Source organism: Neoarius graeffei, chromosome 11, assembly GCF_027579695.1.
Source record: "Neoarius graeffei isolate fNeoGra1 chromosome 11, fNeoGra1.pri, whole genome shotgun sequence".
Lineage (NCBI taxonomy): Eukaryota > Metazoa > Chordata > Actinopteri > Siluriformes > Ariidae > Neoarius > Neoarius graeffei.
Window position 1 is genome coordinate 3,100,789 of NC_083579.1, and position 25,564 is coordinate 3,126,352.

General features: G+C 45.1%; 1 protein-coding gene across 1 annotated transcript in view; it reads left to right on the top strand.

Annotated features, from left to right (window-relative positions):
- The window catches only part of crybg1a (crystallin beta-gamma domain containing 1a), a 167,831-nt gene continuing 142,267 nt past the window's right edge, over positions 1 to 25,564 (top strand). Inside the window, exon 1 of the mRNA XM_060933277.1 lies at positions 1 to 372. Coding sequence (XP_060789260.1) covers positions 101 to 372 — 272 coding nt within the window. The 5' untranslated portion in view covers positions 1 to 100. The remainder of the gene's footprint in view (positions 373 to 25,564) is intronic.

Here is a 25,564-nt window from a genome sequence, read left to right on the forward strand (position 1 = left end):
TAAACTCGGTCAGGATCAGGAGCTGTCGTGCACGAGTCGCAGAGCGCGCGCGTGTTTCCTGGCAGCGGAGCGGTTCTCTCCTCCAGAACCTGCAGCCACCATGAGCGAGACCAGAACCTTCAAGTTCAAGAAGATCTTCCGGACCTCCAAGTCCAAGTCTCAGGGGAAAGAGGATGAGGAGAAGCGGGAGAGTTCCCAGAGCGACCCTGCAAAAGCGTCATCACCACCCACGAGCCCGAGGGAGAAGAACAAGGAGGAGAAGAAGACGAAAAGGTTCGGCTCGTGGCGCTCCAAAAAGAAACCATCCTCTGAGACCTCCAGCTTCCAGAACTTCAGGAACAGCGAGCAGATTGACTTCACTAACAGCCACATGTAAGTGCCATCAGCTTTAACTCTACACTCAGGAGGAAGCTCGGGGCTCACCTGTCCTTCGCTCACCTGACCTGACCTGTCCTGTCCTGTCCCTCACTCACCTCACCTGACCTGTCCTGTCCCTCACTCACCTCACCCGTCCCGTCCCTCACTCACCTCACCTGTCCTGTCCCTCACTCACCTGTCCCGTCCCGTCCCTCACTCACCTGTCCCGTCCCGTCCCTCACTCACCTGTCCCGTCCCGTCCCTCACTCACCTGTCCCGTCCCGTCCCTCACTCACCTGTCCCGTCCCGTCCCTCACTCACCTGTCCCGTCCCGTCCCTCACTCACCTGTCCCGTCCCGTCCCTCACTCACCCGTCCCGTCCCTCACTCACCCGTCCTGTCCCTCACTCACCCGTCCCATCCCCTCACTCACCCGTCCCATCCCCTCACTCACCCGTCCCATCCCCTCACTCACCCGTCCCTCACTCACCTGTCCCTCACTCACCTGTCCCTCACTCACCTGTCCTGTCCCGGCCCTTCCCTCACTCACCTGTCCCTTCCCGTCCCTCACTCACCTGTCCCTCACTCACCTGTCCCTCACTCACCTGTCCTGTCCCGGCCCTTCCCTCACTCACCTGTCCCTTCCCGTCCCTCACTCAACTGTCCCTCACTCACCTGTCCCGTCCCGTCCCTCACTCACCTGTCCCGTCCCGTCCCTCACTCACCTGTCCCGTCCCGTCCCTCACTCACCTGTCCCGTCCCGTCCCTCACTCACCTGTCCCGTCCCTCACTCACCTGTCCCGTCCCTCACTCACCTGTCCCTCACTCACCTGTCCCGTCCCGTCCCTCACTCACCTGTCCCTCACTCACCTGTCCCGTCCCGTCCCTCACTCACCTGTCCCGTCCCGTCCCTCACTCGCCTGTCCCTCACTCACCTGTCCTGTTCCGTTCCGTCCCGTCCCTCACTCACCTGTCCTGTTCCGTTCCGTCCCGTCCCTCACTCACCTGTCCTGTCCTGGACTCTTCATGAGCATGTGCAAATTATTGGATTTAAAGTGTTTTAAGTTCAACACCACACCAGAGCTGCACTTTGTTCTATTTCCATACTTGGGACCAATAAAGGCACCAAACTGTACGTTTATTGGTGGTATTATTATTATTATTATTATTATTATTATTATTATTATTTATTGTTGTTGTTGTTGAGGAAGTGCACGTGCTGAACCGGTTAATCAGCTATAATTAATAGAGTGAAGCTTTAAAGGTCTAATTATGTCCCTTTAGTTATTTCTTTTGAAAGATAAACTGCATTAACGCTTCCAGGTGAAGGACGGAGTGATGATCTACGTGTTTCAGTTTTAGGTTATTTTTCTCATTAAAATTTTTTTTTTTAAAACAATCAGAAGTGACTTGAGTGAAAATTTTATAATTCATACGAATTTAAGAATTTCTCAGTATACCCCCCCCCCCCCCCCGTGGATTCGAGCTGGTGTGGACTCCACAGTTCTGATAATCCGGATTAAATCAACTCCATCAGAGCGCTGTGTGAACACCAGCTTTAATGAAAATCTGATCTACTGTGCGAAAGATTTATTAAGGTCAATATCGCAGATTTGCTTCAGTTTATATTATTAGGGTTGGAGTCGAGATCGCCTTAAACTGAGACCAAGACTTTGAGGGGTTGAGATCAAGTCAAGACCAGTGTGTGTGTGTGTGTGTGTGTGTGTGTGTGGAGGTGGTGGGGGAGGGGTGACGGCTGATAACAGGAAGGAAAAAAAATTCAAATTAGCAATGAGTCATGTAATTTGTCGCATTTGAAGCAGGAAATTTTAAGTCCAATCACAATAACGATGTTAACAAATAAATCAGACCAGCAGATTAGTGAAATCCTCACAGTTGTGATCTTGAAATAAAATCCTGAGTCTGAGACCTTCATAAAGTGGTCTTGGGACCAAAACTTAACGTCTCAACACTAATTTAAATCTTGAACTCTGGTTCAGAATCCTGAATGTTCATCTTCGACTTATAAAAGCTGTTTGTTTTGGGCGGCACAGTGGTGGAGTGGTTAGCACTGTCTCCTCACAGCAAGAAGGTTCTGGGTTCAAGCCCAGCGGCTGATGGGGTCCTTTCTGTGTGGAGTTTGCATGTTCTCTCCCCGTGTCTGTGTGGGTTTCCTCTGGTTTTCCCCACATTCCAAAGACATGCGGTGAGGTTAACATGAAGCAGCCTCGGGCTGAGGTTGAGCTGAAGAGACCCTGAACAAGGCACCGAACCCCCAACTGCTCCCCGGGTGCTGCAGTATCGCTGCCCACTGCTCTGGGGGTGTGTGTGTGTGTGTGTGTGTGTGTGTTAGAGTAAATCTGTACCGAGGTGGAGCAGGTAGCAGTGCTGGTGAACATCATCATCTCCTCCCAGCGTGGTGGTGTGAATGAGCGAGAGCGAGTCGAGCTCGTGTGTGTGTGTGTGTGTGTGTGTGTGTGTTTTTAATGTGTGTGTTCTGTCTGATCACTAATCCTCTCGCTTTAACTGTTTTTAACATGTTTCGTGTCGGTTCCCTCGGCTTTGTGGAGCTGTTCATGTGTTTGTTTGAAATTTTCACGCCATGACGGAAAAGTTCTCACGTTAAGCACACGTACGAGAACATGGGGAAATTTCACACACGCATTTTTGTACAAAAGTCTCTATGAATCTGAAAAGAAATCGAGATCCTCGTTATTTCTTCCCTTTCCTTTTCTAAGAGCGGCTTTTCTGTGAATTCTCTCACTAGCTCCTGCTGCTCCTCTCTCGTGGGCGTGTCCCTTCCATCCCGCGCTTTTGGCTCTGATGAAAAAGTGGAACAGGAGACGGAATTTCTATCCTTACAGCACATGATTGTTTATTTTTTTTGTTCAAAATCTATTCTTTTTTTAAAGATTTTTTTGGGGGCTTTTTTTTCACCTTTATTGGATAGGACAGTGTAGAGACAGGAAATGAGCGGGAGAGAGAGACGGGGAGGGATCGGGAAATGACCTCGGGCCGGAATCGAACCCGGGTCCCTGGATTTATGGTATGGCGCCTTATCCACCTGAGCCACGACGCCCCCTTGTTCAAAATCTATTCTAAAAGTGTGAAAGTTGGTTGTTTTGATGATGTACATCTTCGACGCCAGGCTTCGTGCCAGCTTCACCGATGATCTCTGCGACAGGATACGATGAAACCAAGGTGATCAGTTTTTCTTCTGTGTTTCTGATCTCTGTCGTATGCTCGATCAGAGTCCGTTGTTTGTGTTTTGTTGCGTTAGTGTCTTGTACCTAATTTGCATAATGTTGAGAAAGTCGCTGAAACCTCGGCTCAGTGTCCCGTTCGTACAGTACGGTGTGTAGAACCTGTCGCTTTATCGCTTGTTTCATGTGAACACAAGGTAACGCTGTTGGTGTTTATCACGTTGTCATTATAAGCTGAAGGACTGGGTGGCTGCGAGGAAAGGTGGAGCTTTGAGCTAAAACAGAAAAATCGAACTAGCATGGCAGCGTGCGGCGTAACTTGGTTTGGTTCAGTTGCGTGTTTCGTCATGCTCGGAGTGATAGCAGAGGAAATGGCGTAACGTGTTTTACATCTACAATCGCGTCCCGGAGAAGCTGTAGCGAGGTTGAGGGCGTGTCCAAAGGCACGTGATGCGGTGTGATATGAGAATTTGGCTCATTGGGTGCAAAATGGAGGAGAAGCGCTGGAGTAAGGAACTCAAAATGCATTTTAATAATAATAGTTAATGGTGTTTATACGCTGTGATTATAAGCGGCGGCCATTTTAACGTAACCTGCTCCATCTTTAGCTCTGTTCTGACAGGATTAGTTGTTTGTATCAAACCTGATCACATGACTGTGTGTACGAGTGAGTGTGAAATATAAAGTGTAGCTGATGATCCTGAAGCAGCTCTTGTTGAAGTTCTACGACCCAAAATGAGGAACCCGTTCAGGATCGACTTCAAAGCGCTCAGGTTTCGACTTGACGTAGGAGTTTGTGTGCGCGTTCATTAGCAACGTTTGCGTGACCGCCGTTGTTCACACACTCATTGTGTACTTGACTTCTGGAGAATTTAAAACAACGTCTGTGGATGGTGTGTACCTCTGAGCCAAAATGTTTCTCTCTGACCTCTGCAGATAAACTGCTCTTGAAATTGAAGGTTGAAAGTCAGTAAGAAAGTGTGTGTGAGCACGTCAACCCCCGCAGTGTTTTTTTTTTTTTGCTCACACTCGTCTGCTCCGCTGTTTGCTTTCGAGACGTGCTGGAACCCGTCTGATTCACCCGAGGGACTAAAAACAGGATAACTGTAGTCACTTCACCCAGAAAATAAGATTAAGTGGAAAATTATTCAACGGATTTATAAACAGTCGTGTTGTACAAAAGTACTGAAAACTAAATGCTCTCTTGATGATCTCCGTGTGATAAATAATTCCGTATGCTCAGGCCACACCAATTCAATTAGTTGGTTCTCGGAATCGCCGCTTGAAGAAAATGCAAAATGGAAAAAAAAAATCAAAATCAAACTCCCGCCAACAGAAAAGGTCACGTGACGTGGAAAACCAATCAAATCGCCCCTTTCACTTTCGATAAAGACTTGTTGAAGAAACATGCCTGTGGAGGGGAGTCCTGCAAAGCCTGGGTTTGCACAGCCACGCCTTTGTAATGTGAGCAGAATGTGGTTTTGCATTGCCTTGTTGAAATCTCCCTAAAAAAGATGTCGTCTCAAAGACAGCAGATGTTGCTCCAAAATCTCAGTGTGCTTTTCTGCATTGATGCTCCATCACAGAAGTGTAAGGTACCTTTGCCAATGGTGCTGACCCAACCCCATACCATGACACTCCCTGGCTTTTGGACTCGTTCCTGCTAACAGGCTGGATGGTCCATTTTGTCTTCAGAGCACACGGCATCCATTTCTTCCAAAAAAAGACCTGAATACTGATTTGTCTGACCACAATACCCGTTCCCACTGTGTGATGGTCCATCCCAGATGCCTCCAAGCCCAGAGAAGTCGACGGCGCTTCGGGACGCAGTTAACATAAGGCTTCCTTTTTTTGTACAGTAAAGTTTTAACTGGTGTTTGTGGATGTAACTCTGTATTGTAGCTTGATAAAGGTTTTCCAAAGTAACCCCGAGCCCATGTGGTTCTATCAGCTGTAGATGAATGACGGTTCTTGATGCAGTGAGGGATCGGCGATCACAGGGGTTCAGATTAGGCTTGAGCCCTTTGACTTTTACACACTGAAATTCCTCCAGATTCCTTGAATGGTTTAAGGATATTATTCACCGTAGAGGGCGAAATATATCCAAATCCCTTCTGAGCTTTCTTTGAGGAACATTGTTTTTAAACATTTCAATAATTTTCTCACGTGTTTGTTGATAAACTGGAGATCATCAGCCCATCGTTACTCCTCAAAGACTCGGCCTTTTCTGGATACTGATTTTGTCCCAAATCATGATTACAGTCACCTGTTGACATCACATCATTATTTAATTGTTTTACCTCGTTACTGGCCCTAAATTTCCCCGTCCCAACTTTTTTTTTTGTGGAATATGTTGCAGGACTGAAACACAGGAATGGATGGATATTAACCATAATATGGATGGAAGTGAAGATGACCAGGAAAAAAAAAAACATGAAATATCTTGGGTTCATTCTGTGCAATGAAATACAAGTCAAAGTGTATTTACAAATGTAAAGCTACTGACTTCATGTTAAAACTGTTAATGCTATAGTCATGCTGTCTGTTGTTGCCCAAATGAGGATGGGTTCCCTTTTGAGTCTGGTTCCTCTCGAGGTTTCTTCCTCATGTTGTCTGAGGGAGTTTTTCCTTGCCACCGTCGCCACAGGCTTGCTCATTGGGGATAGATTAGGGATAAAATTAGCTCATGTTTAAAGTCATTCAAATTCTGTAAAGCTGCTTTGCGACACTGTTTATTGTTAAAAGCGCTATACAAATAAATTTGACTTGATTTGACAAATCACGCCTTTCTTTTGTTTGTTTTTTTCGTGCCGTCCCAACTTTTTCTGATTTGGGTTGTAGATAAATTTCGTTATCAAATCTAGCAAAAAATTTTCAGCTTGTATGATTCAACATGGCATTGTTCTTGAAAAGTTCCAGTAATTTGCATGACTGTGTTAAAAGCAAAGAAACCTGTTGTGGTTTTCCCCCTGAAGCAGCGCAGCAGTGAGTCTGGGGTAAGAGAAGCGCATGTGTCGTTTCCCACCACCGAATGATGTGCCAGCTCGCAGGTACATGTTTACGGACAGGTTGTTCTGGCTTCGCCAGGTTTACATATGCAAATCAACCCGAGTTCAACAGCTTTATCGTCAAAGCACGCGTGTTTAAATGTTCTTACAGAGCTGTGTGATGAACAACATCCGCCATTTCATGCAAAATTTGACTTCCACCACAGCAGTGTGAGAAATCTGAACAAAACGTGCTCAAGATTCAGCTTTACTGACCAGAATGTTATGAGTTCAAATCACACTACTGCCAGAGCAGCACCTTTTAACCCTTTCAGCTCCGTGTTTGAACTGGATTCACCTTCAATAAACAGATCCTGAATACAGCGGACTGACGTTACACACTATTTTTAAATACAATGTGTTTTTCATACAGCACAAATAAGCGTTTTTCTGAACGTGTCTTAGGGTAGTAGCTCACTGGGCTGCGACAGCCTGCGACTAGTTGGAGACACAACAATTGCAGTAAAATATGCAAATTAGCGGCAATCACACTTGGAATCACACTGAATTGATATTCGCATATTTTATCGCAATTGTTGTTTCTCCAACTAGTCGCAGGCTGTCGCAGCCAGGCTTTCCCTCGGCAGGCAGGGAAGTAGAGGAAGCCTCACGGAAACTGACTCGAGAAGGGTTCGCGACTGCTTTGCGACACCAGTGACGCATTTGCAGCTATTTTGAGAGAAATTTTGTCGCACAAATTTTTTGAACATGTTCAAAATTTCAGCGACGAAGGAGCGACTCATGCGAGGAAATTGAGAAGCCCCGCGAATGTTTCAAGACGCTTTTGAAACTCTCTCGTGAATGACGTTCGCAATTTGTCGGAAGCTGTCGCAGCCCAGTGAGATACGACCCTTAGGTTTGTATTTTCAGCTGATTAACACCATTATATTCCTTCTGACTGGAGATGTTACTTTTCCAGAGGAAGGAGTGTGGGCTTAATGTTTATTACTCCTCCTGTAATACAAGCGTGATTTTCTGATTGGTTCATGAACTCCTTGTTCGAAGCACTGACCAATCAAATCAGGAGCCTCGAACAAAACAACAAATCGTCACACCCCAAATATATGAACATCCATAAAATACATAACATAAGCTACGGAATAATGTTTTTGATGCTAAGAACAGTGTAAACACAACCCAGTTCTGCCCAGAGTTGAAAGCGTCACTCCTCGGTCCTGAAGATGTTCGAAAAGCACCGTCACTGGAGACTCCTTCATAAACGTCTCCTTACATCCGCGTTAACGTCCGCTGTACACGTCCCTGTGAGTGAGCGGTTACTATAGAAACGATAAGGCATTAGAATGAGCACCTGAATGAAATAATAAACCTGTGATTTTCAGGTGCAGGGCTGCTGTTATAGAGAATTATTATATTGTTATAGAGAATTAACAACACCTTCTGACCAATTTAAAGCTGAATAAATATCAGTGTAAATACGCAGGTGATTATAGGAAATCGTGCGCTCTGATTGGTTGAGAGATTCGGACTATTTATTTCTCAATAATCCCCTCGAGCGACTCGGCAAAACGGCTCCAATTGCTTCGTCACTGTAAGTGAGGAAGAATTACAGATGATGAAAGAAAATGCTGTTCCTGAAAGCACTAAAGACGCTCTGAAGTTTGGTCTAAAGCTATTCAAAGGGAGGCGGAGCTGGGATTTATTTTATTGATTTCAAAATAAAGGATTTTATGTGACTCTGCGTAGATCAGTGAGACGAGTCTGCGCCGCAAAGTTATTACACTGACATGAAGATTTTGAAGTTTGAAATAATTTTATATTTTTAATACGCTTTTTTTTTTTTTGTAATCCCCTGTGTATTTTTACTAAAACAATAATCTGCCTCAGTGAATATCAGTGATTCACCTCACCTTCGGAGAATAATCGTTAATTAAAGGGGCTTTATAATAACACACGGGCGGCTCTCGGTGGCTTATGGTGGTGGTGGTGATGGTCACAGAATAAATTCCAGTACTTTAGAGGAACTTAAACATTATTACTGGATACAGAACATCCTCATGGCTAAATACAAACATATCTGATCAGATGTTATGATAACGGCATGAGAATGGGGGGGGAGAGACACACAGACGGGGGGGGAGAGAGAGAGAGAGAGAGAGACACAGACGGGGAGAGAGAGACACAGACGGGGAGAGAGAGACACAGACGGGGAGAGAGACACAGACGGGGAGAGACACACAGACGGGGAGAGACACACAGATGAGAGAGAGAGACACAGACGAGGGAGAGAGAGAGAGACACAGACGGGGAGAGACACGCAGACGGGAGAGAGAGACACACAGACGGGGAGAGAGAGACAGATGAGAGAGAGAGGGAGAGAGAGAGACACAGATGGGGAGAGAGAGACAAACACAGACGGGGAGAGCCACACAGACGGGAGAGAGAGAGGCACAGACGGGGAGAGAGAGACAAACACAGACAGGGAGAGAGACACAGACGGGGGAGAGAGAGACACAGACAGGGAGAGAGAGACAAACACAGACGGGGAGAGACACACAGATGAGAGAGAGAGAGAGAGAGAGAGGGAGAGAGACAAACACAGACGGGGAGAGACACACAGATATGAGAGAGAGAGAGACAGACGGAGAGAGAGACAAACACAGATGGGGGAGAGAGACACAGGCGGGGGGAGAGAGAGAGAGAGACAGGGAGAGAGAGAGAGAGAGACGCAGACTGGAGAGAGATAGGGGGACACACAGACGGGGAGAGAGAGAGGGGGGACACGGGAGGGAGAGAGAGAGGGGGGACACGGGAGGGAGAGAGAGGGGGGACACGGGAGGGAGAGAGGGGGACACGGGGAGGGAGAGAGAGGGGGACACGGGAGGGAGAGAGGAGGACACGGGAGGGAGAGGGGGACACGGGGAGGGAGGGAGAGAGAGGGGGACACGGGGGAGAGAGGGGGGGAGACACAGACAGGAGAGAGAGGGGGACACGGGAGAGAGAGGGGGACACTGGGAGGGAGAGAGGGGGACACACAGACAGGAGAGAGAGGGGGACACGGGAGAGAGAGGGGGACACGGGAGAGAGGGGGACACAGACGGGGAGAGGGACACGCGCACAGACCGGGGGAGGGACACGCGCACAGACGGGGGGAGGGAGAGAGAGGGGGACACAGACGGGGGGAGGGGGACACAGACGGGGAGAGAGACACGCGCACAGACGGGGGGAGGGACACGCGCACAGACGGGGGGAGGGAGAGAGAGGGGGACACAGACGGGGGGAGGGAGGGGGACACAGACGGGGGGACACAGACGGGGGAGGGAGGGGGACACAGACGGGGAGGGAGACGCGCACAGACGGGGGGGGACACAGACGGGGAGGGAGACGCGCACAGACGGGGGGGGACACAGACGGGGGGGACACAGACGGGGAGGGAGACGCGCACAGACGGGGGGGGACACAGACGGGGGGAGGGAGGGGTACACAGACGGGGGAGGGACACAGACGGGGGGAGGGAGGGGTACACAGACGGGGGAGGGACACGCGCACAGACGGGGGGAGGGACACGCGCGCAGACGGGGGGAGGGACACGCGCGCAGACGGGGGGAGGGACACGCGCGCAGACGGGGGGAGGGACACGCGCGCAGACGGGGGCGAGGGAGAGAGAGGCGCGCAGACGGGGGCGAGGGAGGGAGAGGCGCGCAGACGGGGGCGAGGGAGGGAGAGGCGCGCAGACGGGGGCGAGGGAGGGAGAGGCGCGCAGACGGGGGCGAGGGAGAGAGGGAGAGGCGCGCAGACGGGGGCGAGGGAGAGAGAGAGGCGCGCAGACGGGGGCGAGGGAGAGAGAGGCGCGCAGACGAGGGAGAGAGAGAGGCGCGCAGACGGGGGCGAGGGAGAGAGAGGCGCGCAGACGGGGGGGAGAGGGAGAGAGAGGCGTGCAGACGGGGGGGAGAGGGAGAGAGACGGGGGAGAGGGAGAGAGACACGCACAGACGGGGAGAGGGAGGGAGACGGGGAGAGAGATACGCACAGACGGGGGGCAGAGGGAGAGAGGCATGCACAGACGGGGGGAGAGGGAGAGAGACACGCACAGACGGGGGAGAGGGAGAGAGGCACGCACAGACGGGGGAGAGGGAGAGAGGCACGCACAGACGGGGGAGAGGGAGAGAGGCACGCACAGACAGGGGGGAGAGGGAGAGAGACACGCACAGACAGGGGGGACAGGGAGAGAGATGCACAGACAGGGAGAGAGACACGCACAGACGGGGGGAGAGAGACACGCACAGACGGGGGAGAGGGAGACAGACGGGGGGAGAGGGAGAGAGATGCACATACGGGGGGGAGAGGGAGACGCACAGACGGGGGGGGGGAGAGGGAGACGCACAGACGGGGGGGAGAGGGAGACGCACAGACGGAGGGAGAGAGCGACCGACAGATGGGGAGACAGAGACGCACAGACGGAGGGAGAGAGCGACCGACAGATGGGGAGACAGACAGACACCAGTCATGTTGTGTTTATTATTGTGTGTTTTAATGTTTAGTTAAATGAGGTAATATATTAACGATGGTCAATTGTTCTGCTTTGTCATTTTCATCCCTCAATCTAAAGCACAAAGATTTTATCCCCAACATTTAAAAAATGTAATATAAAGATTATTTTAGTATTTTTAGTATAAATGCTGCAGCTGAAGCTCCGTGATATAACTTCAGTATCGTTACATCAGTACTGTTAGAGTCTGGAGTTAAACTGGCTGAAGATAACATGATTAATACTGTACAATAGCTGATTCATTTATATAAACACACACTCTCACACACACGCGCACACACTGAACTAATGAGTTCAATGGCGCCAGCAAAACAATATGTCCTGATCACTTTTTTTTTTAAATCAAAGAAATGAAGCCTGAAGTGAAAGAGCGAAGAGCCTCGTTTTACACACACACATGCGCGCGCGTGTGTGTAACAGAACTGATTCCAGAACTGAGTCATTTAGCCAATGTTTTATGGATAAATCGGGTCTAAAATGTACATCAAGCATTGCTATTGGTGAAAATTTGTCATAATTTGGATTTTTTAAAAGAGCAACATTAAATTCCACATAATGTTGCAGCAGCGATGTAAACTTTTTATTCATTCTGGAAAAATATTAATCGAAAATAAAATGTTATAGAGTGGTTACAATCAGACTGGCGTGAAACCCGTGTAAATTAATCATATTAAAATATTTCACTGCAAATGCAACATTTCATCCACTTGAAGATCGCAGGTTTGGGGTTTACTTGCTGATGGTGGGCGTCGGTGAGGTCGTGTACAACCCCGATTCCAAAAAAGTTGGGACAAAGTACAAATTGTAAATAAAAACGGAATGCAATGATGTGGAAGTTTCAAAATTCCATATTTTATTCAGAATAGAACATAGATGACATATCAAATGTTTATACTGAGAAAATGTATCATTTAAAGAGAAAAATTAGGTGATTTTAAATTTCATGACAACGACACATCTCAAAAAAGTTGGGACAAGGCCATGTTTCCCACTGTGAGACATCCCCTTTTCTCTTTACAACAGTCTGTAAACGTCTGGGGACTGAGGAGACAAGTTGCTCAAGTTTAGGGATAGGAATGTTAACCCATTCTTGTCTAATGTAGGATTCTAGTTGCTCAACTGTCTTAGGTCTTTTTTGTCGTATCTTCCGTTTTATGATGCGCCAAATGTTTTCTATGGGTGAAAGATCTGGACTGCAGGCTGGCCAGTTCAGTACCCGGACCCTTCTTCTACGCAGCCATGATGCTGTAATTGATGCAGTATGTGGTTTGGCATTGTCATGTTGGAAAATGCAAGGTCTTCCCTGAAAGAGACGTCATCTGGATGGGAGCATATGTTGCTCTAGAACCTGGATATACCTTTCAGCATTGATGGTGTCTTTCCAGATGTGTAAGCTGCCCATGCCACACGCACTAATGCAACCCCATACCATCAGAGATGCAGGCTTCTGAACTGAGCGCCGATAACAACTTGGGTCGTCCTTCTCCTCTTTAGTCCGAATGACACGGCATCCCTGATTTCCATAAAGAACTTCAAATTTTGATTCGTCTGACCACAGAACAGTTTTCCACTTTGCCACAGTCCATTTTAAATGAGCCTTGGCCCAGAGAAGACGTCTGCGCTTCTGGATCATGTTTAGATACGGCTTCTTCTTTGAACTATAGAGTTTTAGCTGGCAACGGCGGATGGCACGGTGAATTGTGTTCACAGATAATGTTCTCTGGAAATATTCCTGAGCCCATTTTGTGATTTCCAATACAGAAGCATGCCTGTATGTGATGCAGTGCCGTCTAAGGGCCCGAAGATCACGGGCACCCAGTATGGTTTTCCGGCCTTGACCCTTACGCACAGAGATTCTTCCAGATTCTCTGAATCTTTTGATGATATTATGCACTGTAGATGATGATATGTTCAAACTCTTTGCAATTTTACACTGTCGAACTCCTTTCTGATATTGCTCCACTATTTGTCGGTGCAGAATTAGGGGGATTGGTGATCCTCTTCCCATCTTTACTTCTGAGAGCCGCTGCCACTCCAAGATGCTCTTTTTATACCCAGTCATGTTAATGACCTATTGCCAATTGACCTAATGAGTTGCAATTTGGTCCTCCAGCTGTTCCTTTTTTGTACCTTTAACTTTTCCAGCCTCTTATTGCCCCTGTCCCAACTTTTTTGAGATGTGTTGCTGTCATGAAATTTCAAATGAGCCAATATTTGGCATGAAATTTCAAAATGTCTCACTTTCGACATTTGATATGTTGTCTATGTTCTATTGTGAATACAATATCAGTTTTTGAGATTTGTAAATTATTGCATTCCGTTTTTATTTACAATTTGTACTTTGTCCCAACTTTTTTGGAATCGGGGTTGTATGTGGAAGAGGGCAGATAGTGATTTCCTCAGTGTGCGACGCCGCTGTTGAAACAAAAAGATGCAGTTGTCGGACTTCGTGTCTGAGTTCACCTTCGTTGTTCCTCCAGAACGTATGAGAATCATGAGTCTGTTTTGATGACATCACAGTGTGTTAAGTGAGTGCAGGATGGTGGTGAGTTGTGATTGGCTTGGAGTTAATTTTAATAAAACGTCTGCTATTTCGAAAAATGTAGCACTTTTCTAGATTTTTGCTGAAGCAGATGTAATAAGAAAGATAGATAGTTTGAGTATTGTGTTAATTCACATAATACACAGTCTTCTATCTCTCTCCCGCACATGCACGCGTTTGTCTCACTATCCTTGTGAGGACCTTCCACTGACACAGTTATTATCGCAGTTCATTAATTCTGTGCTCAACCTCAGTAATGAAAAGGAAACTTTTTGAATCTTTTTATTTTTATTGAAAAAAACAACACAACAGCAATTTCCTCATGAGGACCATCCAAATGTCCCCACAAGGTCAAAATGATCAGATTTTACTATCCTTGTGGAGATGTTTGGTTCTCAATAATATATAAACACCACACACACACACACACACACACACACACACACACCCCCTCTAAAGTGCATTTTTCACATCTGCACAGAAAGGCGGGGTTTCAGGAATCTGAGCACTGCTCACTTTTAACCTTCACTTGTGTAGAAATTTTAGCCTGGCAAGCCAGACTAAATGTGAATATTTAGTCTGGCCTCGATCCGTAGACATTTCCGACGGGGGTGGGAGGAACAAACCGCTGTCTTTCAAACTGTCTCTGTGCGTATAGGCCAACGCTCTGACCAATCAGCGCAACAGTGACTGTGACGTAGTCAGAGCGACAGAAAGCAGTGGGGGAGGCCTTGAAATAAATAATTTTTCAGAATGCGTATTAATTAATAAACCGGTTCTAGATATTAAGAAGTTTGGAGATAATGACCACAAGTTTGGAGTCTGTACCACATACACTCATTTTTTTTCCCAAGTGTTTTTCAAGGGTTTGCTTAAACTGTTTTTGAGAGTTTTTATTTAGTGGTGTTTGGTGAAATAATTTCCCTTAAATTTAAAATAACGGGAAAATAAGAAGCAATCAAAAAGTAATGTTTCAAAGCTGTTTATTAATTCTTCGTCCTGCACAAACTAGCCCCATCCTTTTGGCTACGAGCGGAGCCAGCTGGTAGATCAGACTTTTGCCATAGCCGGTCGGCAAAACAGCGAAAACGTCCTTCTTGAAAAGGAATGAGCGGAGAGCCTCTTCCTGCTCATGTTTCAACCAAAACTCCAAGTCTAATTCTTCTAAAACTGATTCCAAAGCGGAGTCAAACGCGCGCTGTTCACTAGCCGTAGCCAGCTTTCCTGTTGCGCTTTCTCCAGCGTCGCGCAGCTTTGTCGTCACTCCTGCAAAAGCCCGCCCAAAGAATCCAAACAAAAACCTTGCGTTGTGATTGGCGGGCACGATTTGATGCCCAGGGTGTTTTTGTTTATATGGTGCGAGGCTAGACCCACTCGCTAGGCAAAAATATTTTTGGCCGCTAGGCGGGTGGGTCTAGTTTACTAGGCTAGTAGAAATTGTACTTTCTCTGACTTTCACCTTTAAAACTGCTTCAAGAAATTTGAGAATTGTTAAAAATGACCTGTCATGCCTGAACGCGATGTCTTGTGGTGATATGAAGTGTGTAGAGTCACTGAGCTATCGACCTGCCTGCCTCAAAATCTGTCTTTAAAAAAAAAAGATCTCAATCTTTTGATCCAGAATCTGATGATTTTAGTGCGAGTTTAATTTTTTGTTTCTTTCCATGGATGTTTCTGTGATGTTCCACTGAGGAGCACAGAATAAACCTTTCACTTGAACTTTAACTCTTTAGACTCCATCCATAATCCGTGAATAACTTCATGAGAGATTTTCATAATAATAATAATAATTTCAATTTTTATAGCGCCTTTCACAAACCCAGGAATGCTTTACACAGGAGTTACCAAAACAAAAAAAAAGCCACACGAGGAGTCATGTGAGGTAAAGAGACAAGTTCTCAAGTTCACTTTGAAGGAAGAGAGAGTGGAACAGTCACGAAGTGATTGTGGTAATGAGTTCCAAAGTTTAGGAGCAGCAACACTGAATGATCTGCCACCCATAGATGCCAGTTTAAAACGTGGAACAGTCAGAAGTCCACAGACAGAAGATCTGAGGGAGCGGGAGGGACAGTACAAATGAATTAGCTCACAGAGATAGGAAGGGGCGAAACCATGGAGAGCTTTATAGGTTAAAAGCAAGATTTTGTATTTGATCCGAGCGATAACTGGCAACCAGTGCAGTTGCTGTAAAACAGGAGTGATGTGAACAGTGCGCTTGGGGAGTGTGGGGACTCGAGCTGCTGAGTTTTGGACGGACTGCAGGCGATTGAGCAATGTGGCAGGGAGACCATAAAAGAGAGAATTGCAATCGTCAAGACGAGAAAAAATAAACGCATTGATCAACATTTTGGCATCAGTTTCCAAGAGAAGAGGGCAGAGACGTGCAATATTGCGGAGGTGAAAGAAAGCATTCTTAGTAATGAGTTTAAAATGGGGTTCAAACGTAAGGGTGGAGTCAAAGAGAACTCCAAGGTTTTTTATAACTTGGGAAGGACTAATAGACACACCGTCAACATCAGTAGTGAAACTGGAGAAGTTCAGAACCTGTCTTTTGGTACCTACTAATAGAACCTCCATTTTGCTAGCATTAAGTTTAAGGCAGTTCTTATGCAGCCATTGCTTAAGGTCAGTGATGCAAGTCCTTAGCAGCTGAACAGAGGCTATGGAAGGGGTGATAGTGATGTAGATTTGAATGTCATCAGCATAATAATGAAAGTTAAAGCTATGGTTATGAATAATCTGGCCTATAGGAGAAATATATAATATAAAAAGAAGGGGACCAAGGACAGAACCCTGAGGCACACCTTGAGCAACAGTAGCAGTGGATGATTTATGAACACCAATAGAGATGAACTGTTGCCTGTTTGCTAGATATGACTGAAACCAGGCTAAAGAAAGCTAAGCTAGTGATACCAAAAGAAGATAATCTGGAAATGAGTATCTCATGATGTACAGTGTCAAAGGCAGCTGTGAGGTCCAAGAGAGCAAGGACATTGAGATGACCAGCATCAGTTGAGAGCAGGAGGTCATTAACAACTCTTAAGAGAGCAGATTCAGTGCTGTGCAGATTGCGAAAGCCTGACTGAAAGGGTTCATAGAGATCATTACGAGCAAGGAAAGTATGAAGCTGAGAGGCTACAACTCGCTCCATTACTTTAGCTCGGAAAGGGAGATTTGAAATGGGTCTGTAATTGGACAGTGAAAGAATCTAGACCAGGTTTCTTTAGTATTGGTGTAACAGAAGCAATTTTGAGGGAGATGGGAACAGTGCCTAAAGCAAAACACTGATTCATACGTTGGATTGTCGTTTCACTGCATAAAGTCGCACTTGTTCCTTCTCCGTCCTGATGACTTCACAGCTCGCTCAGCGAAGCAGGATGGCCGTGAATTGTGATTGGTTGGCTCGTGTTTACGTACAGATGAAATCGTGTTTTCTTTCTTTCTTTCTTTCTCCGATACTGAACCCTTGAGTTTCAGCTGGTAATGATATGGATGAGTTTTAAAACTGAAAAACATAAATAACATGTAGCTAAAAACACGACTTACCCAAACCCTCAGCTTTTGCAGTTTTCTACCAAAAGAGGAACATTTTAGCAACGTGGTGTTAAAAGTACACAAAGTGAAATGTTTTGCACTGTGATGAACATGCACACGGATTTCTGTGATCTATAGCAATGTTAGATAAAGCAGTTCTGAGGAACTCGGGATGAGAATGAGGTCATCATATTTTGTGTGTGTGTGAACATCCTGCAGCACTGTTGAAAAGACATAATGCAGCATTTCACTTCATACACACATTCACCACCTTGCTGATAAATCTAGTCATTTCCACAGTAACACACACCTTCACTGGGCCCTGCTCAAAACTTTGCACTGGGAAGCAGAACAGTTGGAGTTGCCTGGGGGTGGGGGTGGGGTGTTCGATAAAGTAGTAAATACTGAATTACAGGTTGATGTGTGATATACAATAACAATTACAAACTAGATTGAAACTGAGACAGTAATTTGCGTTAGCTGTTACAAACCATGAAAATTAACAGAGTTATAAGTGATTGAAAAAAAAAATCCCGTTTTTCATGGATCATTCCGGATCAGTGATCCAGATCAGCACCAAAAGTCATAGCAACATAATTCAGCCCAGAGGTATTCTTCGTGTGAAATTTGTTGGTAATTGGTTGAAAACTGAGAGAGAAATAATGTCCTAAAAATGTTAGGATAATAATAATAATAATAAAGTAGGAGGATCCTGAGTGAGGGTAACAATTTGCACCAGAGCTGCTAGTGCAACTTAAATAGCTAGCACAAATGTTCTGAATACTTAACTCAGAAAAACGATTCTTTACATTCCATTTTATACCTTGAACTTCCTGACCTTAATCCATAACCACAATCTAAAGAAATCCTTCTACTTGCGATGACCTGATGGAGCAGATTTCGTTTTTTTTATATTGGATATGCATTTTTTTTTTAAACAAGCGAAAGATCTGCGTGCCTCTAAAGTCATGAGATTGCACTGTGCAAGCGTGTCATTATCCTTTACGGCCAGAAGCATCATAGATAGCACGCGCTTCTATGCAAGTTCACCTGACTCCGATAAATAAGATGGCATTCTTAGAAAACCACTGCTGCATACTCGAGCACAGATCTAACACGTGAACAGGACACCGTAGCCATGTGACCACACCTCCTTAAGGCTCTCAAAGTGTAGAGCCTGCGGTTGGGTTTGTTATTCTATCGTTAAGATGGGTGCCTCAGGTCAAGTTATGGGAGATAATTACTCCGAGTAACTTGACAGACTTGACACACTCGACAGACACGCCATCCAAACAGATCGGGCACCAAACGCAACTGTTATAATGAAGGAAGTTGATCACCAAGGACTTACATTTAAAATGATTATTTGAAACAGCAACCGGATATCATCGACAACAAAGCTCAAAATTGATGATGAGATCCGACACTGTCAGAAATAGGGGTGCAATAGGAGTCTGTTTCTGTCCCCCAAGGTACAAGCTACACTAATGTACCCCCTGTTGGACCTCAAGGCAGCTCTGTGTACCTTTTTTAGGGCCAAAAAGGTACACGTGTTCCTAAGTGGTATATAAAGGGTACAAATAAATACCTTAGAAGGTACTGCTCCAGGGACTAGCCGTTTTGGTGGCACGGTGGTGTAGTGGTTAGCACTGTTGCCTCACAGCAAGAAGGTTCTGGGTTCGAGCCCCGTGGCCGGCGAGGGCCTTTCTGTGTGGAGTTTGCATGTTCTCCCCATGTCTGTGTGGGTTTCCTCTGGGTGCTCCGGTTTCCCCCACAGTCCAAAGACATGCAGGTTAGGATAATTGGTGGCTCTAAATTGACCGTAGGTGTGAATGGTTGTGTGTCTCCGTGTGTCAGCCCTGCGATGACCTGGTGACTTGTCCAGGGTGAACCCCACCTCTCACCCATAGTCAGCTGGGATAGGCTCCAGCTTGCCTGCGACCCTGTACAGGATAAGCAGCTACAGATAATGGATGGATGGAGTGCAAGTACGATTTCTAACACGGTGAGACTGTCCATGATGAAACTGGATTGAAACATTTACCATTCGTGAAAACAATATGAGCCCTAATATGGTCCCTTGGGGGATGCCTCCAAACAAAGATCGCATGCTTGGCACCTCACTGCCAGTGCACACAAACCGAGATCTACCTTAAAGAAAGGCTGCAATCCACCTCTGCAAACTTGGGTAGAAATTAAAGTCTAATATCTTATGTAAAAGAATATGATGATCTATCAGATTGAAACCCTTTCGAAAATCTTTGAAGAAGAGCCTTATACTACAGTTCCCTTTATCTCGTGCTTCTAGGGTGAGGTGTAAAAGACTATTGTGTGAGATGTTGATTTGCCTCTGACTGCAAACTGATTACTATCAAGTTTATCGGAGATACAGTGGAGAGCTCTTTCTCAAGTAAAACCTTCCATAATCTTAGTGACTTGACAAGTCGATGGTATAGACCTGATACCATTTTCAATGCTCTTGGGAAGAGGAAACACCGCAGCACTTTTAAGGAGGGGAAGAACAAAACCATCTCTTGGAGAAGCATTATAAATGATGGTTACGGCAGGAGCCAACTCAAAGGCGAACTCTTTCAGGATTACATCAGGGATGTTATCTGGACCAGGCGCCTTCCTGATCTTATGCAGAGTAATGTAGGCTTCTCTCTCAGACCTGTAAAGTTCAACTGGAATCTCGGAAGGGTTAATGGCAGTATTGGCCAATTCGGAGGGACATGGAGGTGCGAATCCCAAAGTTAAACTGATGAAATGATCATTAATGCTATCGCGCAGCTGGCCAACAGATCCAACTCCATCGCCGTCAGGAAGTGGAGTGTACAGTTGGTCCACCTTCTCGGAAACACCCAACAGGTTCTTTATTTCATTCCACCGGTTCCCAACATTTTGTTTCCTTTAGGTTCTTCACTTTCTTTTCAAAATGAGCGTGCTTACAGTTCATAATAGTAGGTGTGTTGCAGTTTGTGGCGCCACGTTTTAAATATGGTGGAGTCCTTGCCATAAGTGGCAAGACAGTTTTGCCTCTTTTTAATCTGAGCCTTGATCTTGGGTGTAATCCAAGGTGTGTGAGAGAGACAGGGGTGTGGACAGATGAAATGCAGCTTGGCTTCTTTATTCCAACTTCTCTGGCATTTTGTCTTTTTTTTTGATAAATCTGATAACTGATGTGTTCGATTTTTGTTTTTGTTAAACACTGTATGGTGTGTGTGTGTGTGTGTGTGTGTGTGTGTGTGTGTGAGAGAGTGTGAGGGTGAGATCAAGATCTGATTAGATTAGATAGAACTTTATTGATCCCTTTGGGAGGGTTCCCTCAGGGAAATTAAAATTCCAGCAGCATCATTACAGGATAAACAGAGAATAGAAAATAGAGAAAACTTTTAGGTAAATTAAATTAAGTATTTACATATACAGATATAAAAAAGAATAAGATATGGGGGGGGCAGTCCAGCAGGAGAGGTATTGCACATTATATTGCACTTTGTCCAGTATTGCTTTTTGTCAGGCTAGGCTAGGCTAGGCTACTGCTCCTTCCCATCCTCTGTCCTCCTGTTACCCCTCCTTCCCCTCTGACAGGGTGTTGTATCCATACTGCCATAAATCACGTCACACTGCACTCTGAAGAAGGTTTCCAGCTTCTGGAAGATCTACAGGACGTGTTGTCTGATTGGCTCATAGCTTTAACAGTTACAGCTGAGGTCAGAAGTTTACGGACACCCATCATGGACATTTTGGGCTCTCAGTGATTTCTCTGAACGCTTCTTTTTCTGTGGCAGAATGAAGTACGGCGTACGTCTTTAATAGAAACGAAAAATTACTTTTGGGTTTTCAGAACCCAGTTCAGTATTAAAATTCAGTCTTCATTGAGTGCTGCTGAAAGTGGTGCCAAGTCCAAGGCCTCTTAACTTCCTGTCAGTGATGACTGGCTCTAGCTGATAGCTTCTCTGTGCACAACATAAAAAGTGTATATATATTTTTTGACAGCACTCATTTGATTGACAACACACAGTACAATGGGAAAGTCCCAGGAGCTCAGTGCAGATCTGAGAAAGAGGCTCAGATTTACACACTCAGGAATGTCTCCTGGAGCCATTTCTAATCAATTGCAGATTTCAACATCAGTTCAAACAACTGCATGTTGAGTAAGTCCAAGTTATTTGGCCACTTTGCCAAGCCACTTTTATGGAAGAAGATCCAAACTGTCCCTCTCAGCTGAGAGGAAATTGGTTCGGATGGTCAGGAACCACCAAGGAACAGGCCTGCCATGAACTGGAAGCTGGTGGAACACCAGTGTCATGGTCTACAGTGATGGGAGTTTTACATCTCCATGGACTGAGAGGCTGCCATCCAAGAAAGAAGCTCCTGCTCCAAAATCCACACCTTCAAGCTCGACTAAAGTTTGCAGCTGACCACATGGGCAAAGAAAAAGCCTTCTGGAGGAAAGTTTAGCCACAGTGACCAGAGGGATGTTTGGAGGACTAAAGGAGGCACTCAACCCCGAGAACACTGGAGCAGTTGTTAAGAATGCAACCGACAATTAAATTCTGCGCAGAAGAGTGATCAGAAATCCACCCAGGATTCTGACTGAAGCTTGCTGATGGCGACCAAAAGCACTGGTCCAGGGCAAACCTGCGAAGGGACATTTAACCAAATCTGAGGTGTGCTGTCTGTATATTTTAGACCCTGTGTGTAAATTTCCCGTTTCCGCAGGGGCGTTTAGCGTGTCACTGCTGTGCTGTTCTTCGAGTGTGAAAGCTGCGAATTTATTTTGTTTTTTATTTCCCCTGTGAAATTGAACATCATGCTGACAAGTGAAAGTCATTTTGTTTACAGAATGTTGCATTCCGTCAACAAACTGCTGTGTACATGTATTAAACACACACACAGTCTGTCTTGATGCTCTGCTCTGTTAGATTTTATTGCTCTCAGGCGATCTTTGCTTGTGAGGTAAAGAATGAGTGTTTACACTCGTGTGTTTTGCAGGGCTTTGAACCGGTTCAAGGAACGAAAACGAAAACCGGGAACTTTTTCTATTTCACATGGAACAGAAATGAAACCAGAAACTTTATTATTGTTTATGTTCCGGAACAGAAACGCTTATTAAAAATAATGGTAACCGGTTAATACCGGTTTTTATTTCGTTCCTCAAAGTTTCCGTAGCCTACAAATAAAAAAGCCATTCTTCTCCTGCGCAAGTTTCTATGACCCGCTGGGGTTCACTTCCTGTGTGACGTTCGCTGACTGAATGGAGAGCGGGAGGGTGGACTACTATCACGTCTCCATTACTGAGTGTCTGAGCAAAGAAGAGCCTGAACGTTGCAACCTCCCTATTGGCTGTTTGTAAAAATGTATCAATTGTTGCTCTTCCCACGGGAATCATCGCGGGCTCGAGAGACGAGACCTGACGGGTTAGTTCGTTGGTAGCAGAACAAAATGTCTGGACACAAATCGGGTTTTCAGAAAAGGAAAGAAAATAAACGGAGGGTTGAAAATACAAAAAAGGAAGCAGAAAATGCAAAACGAGTTTTAAGGTAGGACAAATGGTTACTTTTTAAGCAGTGGCGGCTCCTGAATTTTTTTTCAGGGGGGGCAGTTTTCCCCCGTTATGTCTACACGGACCGTAAATGTCCACAGGACTGCAGTAAATTGACCTAGGTAGCAAATCAATTGGCCGAACTTGTTTTTGCCTGGTAAATTCAGATATCAATATAGACAATATCTCTTCTCTCCACTAGGTGGCAACACTAAACAAGTTAAAGGTGGCAAACTAAGGTAGCCTAGTAAACTAGACCCACCTGCCTAGCGGCCAAAAATATTTTTGCCTACGAGTGGCAAATATTCACATTTAGTCTGGCTTGCCAGGCTAAAACTAAGGAAGATTCATTGTGAAGCCTTCAAAGCAAAACATTTGGCATCACAATCAATTAATATTACATTACTCATTTATTTTCTCATATTATTCCAGTATTCTATAATAAGTAGACACAAATTCTTAATTATAAACATATTCTAATTTCTTCAATTCTAAAGAATACAATTAAAGTGGCAGGATATAAATCCAAAACAAGTGTTTATTTAAGTTTTGAAAAAGATGAAGAAAAGCATAACCATCAAACAAACATGTGCAGCTTAATTATGTGTTTTTTATATGGAATTGCGCCATTTTAACAAATAATAATTCTAAATAAATTCTGCAGTTTTTTTCCCAAGAATTCCTCCAGAAAGCCATGCCTTAAAAGGAAATTTAAAGTATTACAAGCATGTCAATGAACACAAAAGGCTTTAGTTATTTAGCTATATACACACACAAGGTTACACAAGGTTTTGTAGTCAGTGCAACTTGGCTTAACAAGTTGGAAAAAAGGTAAGGTGCTGCTGGCTCCAATGAACACATATACTGTACAATATATAAAAACTGAAAATATGCTTAATTTACACCAAGTCAGAGAGAACTTGAGGCTACTGAAATATTCCAAGCATGGCAATGTTAAACTGCCATTGGTAAAACAACTGCCATTGGTAACACACACACACACACACACACACACACACACACACAAACAACTTTTGCCTAGTAAATTCAAATATCAGATATCACTGTACCGTCTGCTGTGCTACTTCCAGGGTGGAAGAGAACGCAAGGGTAGCAAAAAAGAGCACTGACTACATCACAGCCAGCTAGCCAAGTTTTCCGGTGGTACCAGTTCTTGTTAAAACCTCTTGAGTAGGTCTTCTCCCCCTTCGTAGACACTTGCTTGATGTTTAAATTCGGTCTAGGAGGTCCTAGCTGTTTGATTGCCGTTTTCTCCTCACTGGTACGACGACTAAAGGGAACTTCATTCAGAGACACTATCGTATTGTTGCACTCAACACTTGCCATCTTCTTCATAGAATGTTCACACATTTCCCGCGCAAGTTGCGTTTTCCAGCCCAAAATTATGTTCAAAACCCTCCAAAATGCACTTAAAACCAATCTGGCAACACTTGCGCGGCACAACAGGCGTATGACGTAAGCACGCTGCTTGTGCGAGCACATAAAACCCAATAGAAAATGCATTGGGAGCAGGATTTTCGAAAAAAACGTATGTACCATTAGTGTCAATGGGAGATTTTGGGGCAAATCTGAACCTGACAGAAATCGCCCCAAAAGGGCGTGGCTACACCAGGTGCGACCTTAGCCTGATTGGACAATGACATTACTGTTGGTAGTAGGAGTAGATAAAAAAAAAAATCTCTCTCCCTGTTTGGGAGTGTGTCGCCCAAATCGCCCCTATTAACGAGCCGCCAGTGTTTTTAAGGCAGCCCGCCGTGGCTGCAGGCTTTCAGTTGTGTCATTGAATGGTTACTTTTCTGAGGCGGCCCGCCATGGCTGCCTGCAGGCTTATTTATTATAGCCCATTTAGTTAAAATAGTTGATATAAAATGTTTATAGTTATAGTTATGTGATGGTTGTCCTGATTTAGACTGGTGTTTTTTGTTTTTGGGGGGAGGTTGCGCGATGTTGCACCCGGGTCCAGATTAGGGCAGAACCGGCCCTGGCTACATTTCAGGTGTAGTTTGTTTTATGTATGTATGTACTTGCATAGATGTGTACTTGGTCTTCCAATATGGCGCCTAACAAAATCTCGCGGCACGGTGACGTCATGCGGTAGCCCTCTATAGGGCCTGACTAGCCTTTGGTAACACACTAAACGAATTATCTTTCATTTTTGGCACTTTTTCTGTTTGTGTCGATGGGAAGACATACTGAGAATCCAAATCGCCAACATTTGAAATAATAATTGTTTTGAATTATTTCTTGTCTTATTTAATGAAGGTTGTAATAGAATTAGCCTACATTTGGCTTAAGCTGGATGAGACAGAGACATAATTTTATAGCCATTTGTTAAACCGCTGACAGGGAACGTAATTAACCGTTCCGGGAACGAAATTTTTTTGTTCTAACCGGTTCGGGAACGTCTATTTAATGGTGGAACCCAAAACCGGAAACGTTAAAATTCTGTTTCTGTTCGGAACGAACCAATAGGAAAAAATTCTGGTTCAAAGCCCTGGTGTTTTGGTTGTAGTGATATTAACAGGCCCCACCTGGAAACCCCGCCCCCTTCTGTCTCGTCTCACCTCCTCTGTACTGAACTCATTTTCTGGCAATGATGACGATGATGAAAGCTTTGAGTGTTTTGATCTGGAATCAAATATGTTGGTGTATACAGTATATTTTAACATCTCTGGCGTCACTCAACACTCTGACGTGTTCAAACACTCAGCAACAGGAAACATCTCAACCGTGTAGATTTGTAAAAGGATTATATTAAAAACGTACTGTTGTTATTTTTGTTTGTTCCAGGTTACTGCAGAATCCCCTAA